The 12,366-nt window shown below is 30.2% G+C and overlaps 1 protein-coding gene across 1 annotated transcript in view; it reads right to left on the bottom strand.

Moving 5' to 3' along the window:
- Positions 1 to 346: 346 nt before the first annotated feature.
- Positions 347 to 12,366, bottom strand: part of LOC129960899 (DNA mismatch repair protein Msh6-like) — a 100,586-nt gene continuing 88,566 nt past the window's right edge. Inside the window, exons 26-30 of the mRNA XM_056074617.1 lie at positions 9,616 to 9,705; positions 4,693 to 4,847; positions 3,949 to 4,080; positions 1,755 to 1,822; positions 347 to 486 (exon numbers count right to left, since the gene is read on the bottom strand). Coding sequence (XP_055930592.1) covers positions 405 to 486; positions 1,755 to 1,822; positions 3,949 to 4,080; positions 4,693 to 4,847; positions 9,616 to 9,705 — 527 coding nt within the window. The 3' untranslated portion in view covers positions 347 to 404. The remainder of the gene's footprint in view (positions 487 to 1,754; positions 1,823 to 3,948; positions 4,081 to 4,692; positions 4,848 to 9,615; positions 9,706 to 12,366) is intronic.

Raw genomic sequence — 12,366 nt, forward strand, 5'->3', positions numbered from 1 at the left:
CATCCAAGAAAACAGTATAATAGAGTCATGCCATAAATGGGCCAGGGAATTTCTGAGGAAGGAGAAGGAAGAACTTTCAATAGGTTGGATCAGGCAGTAGCACCGCAATCAAAATAAATGAAAAAAAAAAAAAATCAGTTACAGCATATGTACCACCGAATGAAAACAGTTAAAGGCTTTTATTATGTTGTTGGATATGAAAACGATTGTCATGAAATTCAAAAGTTAATTAGTTTCAATTGTTTTAAAAAGCTGAATGACAAACCATGATGCTTTAAAAACTGAAGAGTTAGTTGTTTTAAAACTGATAAGTTTATTGAAGTATGAATTTACAATTATCGGTAAAGAAGCGATGTTCAAGTACAGATGAAAGTTTACATAAAACGAGGATAAAGTATTTGGATTCATTCTGAAACTGCAAAGAATTTATATTTGCTATTCAATTCTTCTATCACTTCTTCAGGCTTCATCACAGACAAAAGACGTCTAAAATAAAAAGTAAAAAACACTTTCAATAATTTAGATAACGCATTAAATATGACAACCAAAACACTCAAAGCAAAATTTCAATTATATATATGTAATAAGAAAAATGGAAGGTAACAGGTAAGGTAAATCTTTTAAAATTGGAAATGATTCTATTTAATATTCAGATTTTCATGATAGATAGAAGTGGACTTACTTAAAATTACTAAGTTAGGTTTTTTCCCTCGTCATTATACCATTATATGTTAGGTCTTAGTGGAAAGCTTTAATTTTTTTTCCAATAGAAAAAGAAATTTTAAGATAGAGCAGCCAAATGAAAATGGCATATCAAATGCATAATCAATGCATTTTCACTATAATTACATCCATAACAAATAAAGTCTAACACAAAAGAGTAAACGAATTTAGTTTTTACTATAAATATTTTTGAACTTTCTTCGTGAATAAAAGCAATTTTCTCCAAATACAATTCACAATCTATGAATTGAAAACATGAAATACTAATCAACAAACACTGTTCCAACGCAAGATAATAACTTTCACTATTAAAATGATATTTGCATATTATATTTTTTTACTGAAGTAAAATAATTCAGGTAAGTTGAATCGAATCTCCGACCTAGATTCACCTATTTTTTTCTTAGCCTGAGTAGTGTTTATGAAGAAGTGAAAACAGGCAGTAAAAAATTGTAAGCAAAAAGATCTGTGGGGAGTGGGAAAAAAAAATATAGGAATTATTTAACTTTATAAATGAAGCAGTAGACCCACATTTGAAGTTTGGAAAAAATGAGTTCAGTACTAAGAAGCCTATGTGATACTCTTCTCAACAACTTAAACAATGATGCATATTTTGAATGTATCTCTTCTATGGATGAATGAAACCACAAAATTTTGTAACACTCATCTCACAGATGGACCAGGAACATAAAGTGTTTAATTTTAAGTTATCATAACCAATTCAATAATGAAATAGCAAGACTAAAGTAAGTGATGAGACAAAATGTAGAAATCCATTTACCTATATTCCAAATTAATTGTCAGACATAAGAATTTAAATACAAAAGAAATAAAGGAAAAAGACTAGATAGTGAAATATGAGACGGCTCGAGACGGACTTTCATTTTAATAGAAATAATGTAAGATTACTTTTACGGCAGGGAAACCATTGTACATAATATGAAAGGGAATGTTTTTGTTCATGAGGAGTAGGTTGCTCTAAACCAATATTTCAGTAGAAAATGGGAAAAATAATTATAACAAATAATTACCTCAACACCTTCGAAAGCTTAGAGGAATATTCCATTTGCTGTGCTTTCAAAAAGCCTTGTCGCACAATCTGCAAAATAACATAAAGCAATATATAGCATAAATATTTAAATATTTCACATTTTATAGCACCATGCTGAGGAAATCCGAAAAGCGACTACACATTTCGAATTAAATTTTTTACATCTAACATTTACACTTCAAAAGGAGAAATCAGGAAAAATTGACACAATAGCAAAATCTAAAAACTAATAAAAAATAACAAAAATACTTTTCATGAGAAAATTAGGAGACACACCACAGATCACAAAACACCATAACATACAAAAATTTAAATTCTTGACTTTCACAGACACAGCATCGTAAACAGATTATTGATTTGAAATATTAATAACTCCTAAAATTTCATTTTAAAAAGGTGGGGAAATGTGGCTATAAGATTAAAAGAAGAATGAGTAAAAGCTCGAGAACATCAATCAAATTGTCTGTTAAATCGGAAGTCTGTTGAATCAGAGTTAAGCAAATCGAAAGTCTATTGTATTTTTAATAAAGTTTTTACAATATTATTATTTTTTGAACAAAAAAGCGGTTGTAACTATTGTATATTTTTAAAATTTAAGCAATATGGCAAGAAAGCATTATGGATCCATTCGTCTCATCGATTACTGGCAATATTTGCATAGTATTATTGCATGTGACAACATTCTTGGAAAATAAATTCTCATGTGGCTACTTGCCAATTCGACATATTTGAGAAATAAGAAACGTTACATTAATAGTCCAGCAAAGAAATGTTTACCCCGTTTTCTGACATAAATATGCAGAGAAAATGTTTGAACATTTTAGGAAAATATTAGTAAAAAAATATATTTTAAAACCACTCACGATCCGGCAAAATGATCCAAATATTGAAAAAAAAAATTAGAATGTCAAATGCAAATATTTTGTTTTCAATTTTAAAAATCTTTCTTGGAAAATTGATTAAATTAAAAAAAAAATTAAATTCAGTAAATTAAGTTTAAAATAAATTTCCACCTAAAATATTTTTTGTTCTATCGGCTGATGATACAATTTTTTCCTCTATCGTTGGAAACATCATTGCTTGCAGAAATGCCCCAAATTTTATAATTAAACTATTAAATAAAAATTTTCTATGAAAAATTTTGTAATTCGTGCTCCGAAGTGTATTGAATTACCATTACTATTATTATTTCAGAAACATATTTCATAGTTGTACGTGTGATAGATTCCCTGAACACAACATTGACAAAACGAACACAAGTGTTTCTTTTTATAGATATAGAAGAAATTTTTCACAGTATTATATTTAAGTTTGAGTGATTAAGAAATAACTATTTTATATATAAAAATATATAATTTTATTTATTCATGCTCTAAAAAATAATAATTTCCTAATCACTCTAAGGCTTCTGAATTGCACAAAACTTTTATTTTCCCACACTGACATTTCACGCGCTGAAACCAAAAATGCTTTCTCTCATAATTTCATTCAAAAGCTATAAAAATTCAAAATATCTTTATAAGCTTCTTTTTCGAGTACTTGATCATGTTTCTAACAATGAACTTTTAAAACGCATACTAAAAATCGAAGTTTTTCATTTATCGTGAAGAAGAATAAATATTAATTCCAGTTAACTACGTCTATTCTCTCTTCAAAAGAAAATGATTCCGTATATAAGGAGTAGATTAAAAACAGCAATCAATGATCATTTTTATATTACATTTTAGAAGTTGCAAAATGGAATCAATTAGAAAAAAATTCCAACAGATTTGTCAGCAAAGAATTTTTTCAAATGTTATTTGAGAGCATAAAATATATAACATGCAAAACATAAAAATTAAAGAAAATTTAAGTGTTTTTTTAAGAGGTGAGACAATTGATAATGCTTGCTTTTTGTTAAATTTTATACGAGCCAGTAGCTTTTATTAATATGACGATAATGAGATAATGGCTATAGAAGTAAATCTTTTCAGCATTTTAAACAAATTGCTTTAAGGAAAAAAAAATGCTTAGTACAATATCATATATATACTGGATATCAGCATTTCAATTTAAATCGCCTTTTAATAAAATTTCACTAATACTCTTCAAATATCAAAACTTCTGAACATTCAATCCAATAACACACATATAAATATTCAGTAAAAAAGTAAAAGATTAGAACAAAAACTTACATCTTTATGAATTCCTGCCAATAGAGCTACATTAAAACCATAGCTCTTTGGACAAGCTCCATCACTAAATTTATAAAGAAATGTAATTTTCTCTAGTGCTGGACAATCACAATCTTTTTCAACCATGCATGCCTACAAAATAAATATTGGTTTTCACTCAGCTAAAAGAATCAAAATAAATTAAAGATAAAACAACATTCAGCTTATAAAATAATTCAGTTGGTATCACCGATACATGACAAGCTTAACTCCACACTAATACTGCAGAGAAAAATTACATCTCTTTTCTTCCAAGATGGCAATTTAATTATGGAATTCATTGTACATGTATCATTAGCATGAAATGACTCTATTGGATACTAAATGAAATATTCAGTATACAATAGTACAATATAATATTCAATATAAAAGAGAATGATTTTTTTAATCACTTTACGTCCATTTTATAAATATCTTTCAGTTATAATCATAATACTTTAACATAAAAAAAAAGAAATTTAAAATAAAATACTAAGTATCAAATAGCCAACACCATTGAAGACTCGTAGGAATTCCGAGTATGTAGTATTGCTACACCCTCTGACCAGGATATTGGTGTCTAAGGCCACCAAAATATATGTTATGTAACACACACACAAAAAAAAGTTCTAGCCAGAAGGATAAGTTAAAGTGACGTCTAAGTTATGAGCCAAAGGCATCATTTCAGAATAAAATGTGCAATGCACATAGGGATAAATTTCTTACCATATGTCCAAGGCCAACACTGGGATGATCACAAAAGTCTTCAACAAGACTATGATAGTGAGTTGAAAACAAAGTGCGGCATCCAATATCATTAGCTAAATAATCTAAGGCAGCATATGCAATAGCAGTTCCATCATAAGTAGCAGTTCCTCTACCTACAGAATAAGGAAGTACTAAGGTATTATCTGTTACTCATCTTTTTAAATCTCGATTTTTTTTAAAAAAATTCTCTCAATTAATCAAAGTGTAATTCACATAATCTCAATTAAAAATCGTAATAATAAGAATAATCAATCATAAAAATATAAGGAAAGAGAGAAGAAACCGGAAATTAGAAATAATAAATACTGACCATATCAAATACTTGTGCCTATAACTTTTTCAATCCATAAGAATCTTTTATATAACCCGTTTTTACCCGTTTATATAACCCGTTTCATTACTTATATTTAATTTTTTATTTCATTTAGAATTTCATAATTTGCCAAAATATTGATAGAATAAACGAAAAATGATTTTAATAATCAGAAATAAGCGTTTTTTTTTTTTTTTTTTTTTTTTGCTGAGTTTATATTAATGCCAATATATAATGGCGTATTTTTCTTTTATTTGACCACGCTGTTTCACAGCTGAACGAAAATTGAAAAATCTTTTCTAAAATTTTTAAAGCGTTGTTTCATTTTTCCATAAAGAAACTTACACTCCATAATATTTGTTATTCATGTTTTACGCATTCCGCAATTACTATTTTCTTTTATCTCCTTTTGACTTCAGAAATAATAAATTGTATGAAAGCCTCTTTAATTTTAATTATTTAATTTACCTATTGTTAAAACTCTAGTGCATATTTTAAATTAAATTCATCAATAATACTTTTAAAATAAGAATAAAAATTTATGTTACTTATATACAGAATCAATTTTTCAAGACATTACAGACTTCACATTCGAATTTTATTAAAACTATTTAATTTTACCTTTTGAAGGTATTATTATGCGTCCCCCCCCCTTTATAGTCTATTTCATTTTCTAAATCAACAGTAGAGAAGTCAAAATTTTAAAAATTGCTATATAAGTGAAAAAAGAGAATTTGATAAATTGTAATATGCAGACAATGCTTTAGCATTGACACGTTTTATTTCAGTGATTTTAACACAATTGCTTTCTAATTATTGTCATTTCACGAATATTTTTATTATAAAAGATGAAAATTCCTTTTATTTGGAGTCACTCTAATTAATCAGAATGATAAAGATGTTATTTATAATAATAGTAATAAATAATGAAATCATGATATAAGAAATATCGATACAGGTTGGACAATATAACGCGATGTTGATGTTTGGTCAGCTCCCAACCATATTTGTAAGTAAAATTATCTAGAAGCAATCTTAGTTATGTAAGTTAGTTAATCAAATATTTATCAAAATAGGGCATAATTCTTCTGTTAGCCTCCAATATGTGGCACCTGAAAAAAATATTTCCTGTTTGTAACTCATATTTCAGTTACTGAATTTTATATCTAATTTTATAACTAATTATTCTGTTATTACTTGTTTTATGAATTTTTTAAAAAAAGATAATGAAAAATTTATAGGTTAAACAGCATACAAACTATTCATTATCAATCAGCTCATCATCTATCATAATATTACCCAAAGAATTAAATGACATTCGAAAAATGAGTCCACGAAAGAAAATATAACAGATTTAATAAATTTTTTTCAAGAATTAGTTTTTTTTTTTTTTTTTTTGTCTGGATATTTTAATCCAATATCAGTATTTTCAGTCCTTGTTTAAGGCAACTGAAAAAATATATAGTTTTTAATTTCTAAGTCTAACAACTTTTCATCAATTGAAACTATATTAAAAAATTATTTCAATTTCATACATTTCTATCAATTCAACTTTCAGATTAAGTTCCTACAATGAAAGCAAAAATTACAGTAAGATTCAAATGGTTAAACTTGATTAGATATTTTTTAAAACTTCTTCAGCATGTAATCAGCTCATTTAATGCATGCCCTTTAGGTAATAATAATTAATTAATTTCTTTTCTTAATAAATTGATTTTGCTAAGATTAACAATTATATAAACATATTCATCATCATTGTGCTGATAACTGATACATTCTTAAGAAATTACATTATCTGGAAGATGATTCTCGAAATTCCGAACATAAATTTTTAAAATTAACCTAAATGGTGTGATGATATATTTCCTTGAGAAAGACTTAGAATTACGATAAAGCCTAGTCGCCATCTCAGGTAGCGAGGAAGGGTGAAATCACAAGGTTTTGATAAAGAAGCCTTCAATTTTTGTTTTTATAGGATTTTAAATGAAATTACCTGAGCTGTCACAATTGTCCAGTTACAATTTGGGGGGGAAAAAAAATCCCATTTTCATGATTATAATGAAATCTTGAGTCGATTTGATTAAGAATTCGGGATAAAACCGAACAATATTTACTACTAAATACAAGATAAATTATATTTTCTTTTCTCTCATCCCATAAAATTATTGAAAGAAAATAAAGTAATCTAAATTTATGATAGCTAGATAACTATTAATCCGCCACACAAAAGTGTGGGAATTCAACAAAATAAAATTTTACAGATAAAATTCATTTCCTTAGTATGAAAATAATAATAATAAAAATTTGGTTAGGAAAATGCTTTCAAACCAGAAATTTAAAGATATTGCAGTAAAATACACTAGTGTAACAAATTAAGAGAATTTTCATATTTGATCTACGATCTCCAGAACTACTGGACAGATTTTAATAAAATTTGATGTGAACATAGGTTGATATAATGCAAACAAAATAAACATTCAACAGTTATAATAGACACACATGCTTGTGCGTAAGACTCATGGAAGTCTGATGGTCTGAAATAGCGGTTGCAGAATACACGAAAGAAATGGGTTAATAGGGGGTATGGTCCCCTCTTACAGCTATACACGCCTTGCAACTTGATGTCATACTGAAAATAAGGCAGTTTATCAGTGCATGTGGCAATTGGTCCCAACCATTCACCAACGCTGTTTTCATTTCCTGGAGGGTTCTCGGAGGGGGGTTGCGAGTTGAAATTGCCCTCCCCAGAGCGTCCCAGACATGCTCTATAGGGTTAATGTCTGGAGACCTGGCTGGCCAATCCATCCGGCGAATATCCTCGCTCTCGAGAAATTCGTCAACCAGAAGAGCTCTATATGGCCTCGCGTTATCGTCCATTAAGATGAACTCGGGGCCCACTGCACCCCGGAAAAGGCGAACATAGGGCTCCAAGACCTTATCCTTATACTTCATACCAGTCACAGAGCCTCTGTCAAAGACGTGGAGAGGTGTGCGGCCATCTAACATGATGCCTGTCCAGACCATTACACACCCACCGCCATAACTGTCGATTTCGCGGACATTGGAGGGTAGGTAGCGGGTCCCTGGCTCTCTCCATATAAAAGTACGGCGACAATCGGTGTTTAGGCTAAAACGGGACTCGTCGGTGAACAGAACGGTTGCCCTTGCTCCAATCACTATGTTGCCTGCACCATGCTAATCGGACTCCCTGTTCATATAAGTGAGCGGGACGCAAACAGCCGGTCTTCTGGCAAACAATCCTCTCTCATTCAGTCTCTTGGAACAAGTCACCCTTGATACACGGGTTCCTGCGGCTGCATACAGGTCCTGAGAGAGTTGAGAAACTGTAGCCCCTCTGTTACGCCTCGCTAAAATGGACAAATGGCGATCTTCTCTGGCCGTCGTGGCTCTTTGACGACCTTACCCATGCTTTCTCTCGATGGATCCAGTATCCTCGAATTGTTTCCATAGGTTACACACGACGCTGGGCGCTAAATGAAACTCTCTGCATATCTGGACTTGCGATTTGCCTGCCTCTGACCTGCCCACAATTCGCCACCTCATTCCATCATCTAAACGTTGGTGGTTACTCATTTTTACTGTTCCGATGTGTGCTAGCGAACGAAATTCTTCTTACCCTCCACGCGCTTATAAAGCCTGTTTTTCTGCTGGCTCCACCTACACACACGTGCACGCTTACGTGTTAGCCGCACCACATTTGCATTTTTATCTAGAAACAGTGGTTTTTCCTTCAGTTCAGTTCTTTTCATGCAATTCGATAAAATATGCAAATTCTCTTAATTTCTTACACCAGTTTATATACAAGTATACATTAAATATACAATTTGATGAATAAACAAACATAATCCTTTTATTCAAATAGATTTATTATTATTGAAAGAATGTAAAATAAAGCTAATATTAAATAGATATAAACTGCAATATATATGAAATTCCATCCACCCTCCTTCTTCAGGGGCTTTTTCTTTTTAGGATTGGAAACCCCAGCTCGCTTATATTCGACACAAATCAATGTGTGTATAAACAGAACTATTCTTTGCAATTCAGAACATAATTCAAAAGTTTAGTTTTGCACACAAATCTTATAATTCCACAAGATTGAGGACTTGGTAAATCTGATGACTTTCATTACATCCTATAAAAGAATTAGTCGTTTTGATATCGAATGAAATTTGAGAAATAGCAATTTTCTGGAAGGAGGATGGACATAATGGAAATTCATATAAGTGCAATACGGTTCAATATAAGAAGTCTTAGAGAATGCTCTGTAATATCAATGCAAGATTATAATAATAAATTGCGATTTCACGGAAATAATAGTTATTAAAAATTGAATTAGATATACTTTTCATTACAATCGAGCTCAAAAAATATGGGAAGTAATAAAATGAGAAAGTTAGGAAAATCAGTTATAAGAAAAAATTGCATTTAAAACTCATTAAGCTATAGCAATAAACAAATAATAATAATAAAAAAACGAAAAATGCAGCTTTTGTATAAAAAATATATTTTTGAAAACTGTAGATTAAAAAATAACTTTATAATACCTAATTCATCAACCAACACGAAAGAATTTAATGTTGCATGATGCAAAATACTTGAAGTTTCACTGGCCTCAACGAAGAAAGTGCTTTCACCTACAAATAAATAAGCAGCTTGTATTTAGCATTATCAAGACAAAGTTTGAATCTAGAAATTTCATAGAAAATGATACTTACACATTATATAAATAAAAGGGAAACACATAAATAGTTATTATACTACCGAAATCCAAAGTACTATATAAAATTTCTTCAAATTTTGCTCACAAATAATATGATGTATAAGGTCAACTTTAATGGAAGATTTGTCACAAATTAATAATTAGTCATTTAATTAAAAAGATATATACAAAATATTATATATTCTCACTGAATGAAAATATTATAGTTTACATTATTTTAGTTCCTTATGTGTTGCCACAACGCTGAACTATATTTCGCATCGTTCCTAACAACTGATGGGAGGGGGGATTAGCTTTCACAGGATTCTCACTGTTATTGAAGAGGAAGGGATTCAAGGACCAAGAAATAATATATAGCTATAGAAAAGAAAAATAATAAATTTAAATATTTTCACTATTAAATTTAAATGCATAACTACTTTCTTGCTAATTACTTCCAAATGCTTCGGGTCTAAGCACTAAGGCGATTTGTTGCATTCATCTTCAGCTAATAAGCTAAAATTTACTGCTCAAAGTGGGTTTCAAGATCACAGAGCAAGCGCCTTTACCGCTACCAACCACACAATTATACGATGGAAATTTCACAAAAACACCTCGAGTGTTGATTTCAAACACATTCACAATTTAGATTAAACAAAATTCATTAAAAAATGTTCATTCCATAAAAATTTCTTAATTTTATTTTTGGTCAGTGCTTAACAAATTGAAGAGGGAAAATGGATGAGGCAGATACAAATCAAGAAATCTTTACTTACATTTAAATAAACGAATTGAAATTAGCGCACCATTAAAATATTTCAAATTTACATTATAAATTACACAGTTAAAAGTATACATTGAAAATTTCCATTACCTTCTGTCTTTTCAACTAATTTGTTTGCAGATTTTTGTTGTTTACAAATCGTCTTTTCAATTTTAGCCTTTTCGATTTTAAATCGTTTAGCTTATCTAAAATGTGTATCCTCTTTTTAGGGTTTTCATTATTTTGAGACTGTAATCTTCGCTTGTGCAATCTTTCGACATATATCGAACAAGCTTTATTCTGGATATATAAATTCTTTTGTGATTTAAAAAATTTCTATTCCAAAACATTTTTTCTTTCAATTCTCCGAAACATATTGTTTTACAGAAATACTTTGTTTTAAGTTTTTCCACTTCAGTAATTCAGTATAAGAAAATTCAATTTCAGCTGTGGATTAATAGGATTGCATCACTAGGATCACAATTATTTCCCATAATTTTATATCAGACTTTTGCCCTTTTCAGTATTTTGACGAAAACTTGTCTATTCTAACTTCTGAAATTCTACTGAATTGCAAGCCACATCATCACTAATCAAAAAGTTTATCATTTCTATTAAAATAAATTTTTTGCAGACTTGCAGTTCACAAGAATAGAAAAAAAAAAAAAATGGCTTTCATTTGATTACAGCAAGGCTTATTTGCTTTCTCCTGGGATCTGAGCACTCCTACAACTGGGAAGTATACAGTTAACACTTTCGCTGCCACGACTCACACCCAATATTCGGGTCCTCTATCTAGTTAGATGACCCCTTTTTTGCTATCTCTTGACTGTAGTAGAGAAGGGTTCATCTAATAACATAGATGGTTTGGTACAATTACATATGATCTGTGACGCATTGGCGCGTCATGCGGCAATCAATGTGTTAAGAAGGAAAATATTAAAGAAATTACCAATAAAAGTACACACTAAGTCCTGACATTCATGTTTCAAATTTATTGGCTGTTTTCCCCAAATTTGTGTTCGGATAAATAACATTTTAGAATTTTGTCCTCAAAGAATACAGTATTAACCATTTTGATAGCGACAAATTTATTTGAAAAATCAAAAATATGCTATTAGCAATGCTTAGGCCTTCAAGAACATCAATTTTCATGACAATGAAAGTTTACAGACAGCCAGTGACTACTTTTTTCATACCCTGTGCTAAAAATGGCAAAAGTTCATATAGAAGAATGTAAAAAATGGTTGGATAATTTTGGTCAATGATGAGACATACCTTTGTCTGACTTATAGGATCCTTGTTGCATTGAGATTTTGATGTTATAAATTGCCCTTTTCGATAAATAATACCAAATTGTTCCTTATTTCGATTGCTCGTTCAATAGTAGGGGTATTTCCAGCCACCTGATTCTCCGACAGTTGAGACATGCAGGCATGATGTAAATTTGGCGAGGCGAGGCGAGGCGAGGTAGTATAAAATTTTGAAGTTTTTTCAGTTTGGCGACAATTTTTGCTTTAACAAACGAAGCTTTAAAAAATGAAAAATGTTTTTGTGTGTGCCACAAGTTGGAAAACAGTTAAGTCTAGTGAAACAGAGGTATCTTCACAGACTAGTGCAGTAGATAAAGATGAAGGATTAACTGTACAAGATATTGTAGAAGTGGATTCAGAAAGTTTCGAACTAATACAAGTTGAGACATCATCTAGGTACTATTGTATGGACAAAGTAACACATTATTTTTTACGGCAGGAGAGTACGCAATTTCCGGAAGCATTTGTTTTAGGTTTAATGAGGCTTCCTGGTCCTTTTTAGGACTTCCTAATAAAAAAA

This window comes from Argiope bruennichi, chromosome X2 (genome assembly GCF_947563725.1).
Source record: "Argiope bruennichi chromosome X2, qqArgBrue1.1, whole genome shotgun sequence".
In the NCBI taxonomy this organism is placed as follows: Eukaryota; Metazoa; Arthropoda; class Arachnida; order Araneae; family Araneidae; genus Argiope; species Argiope bruennichi.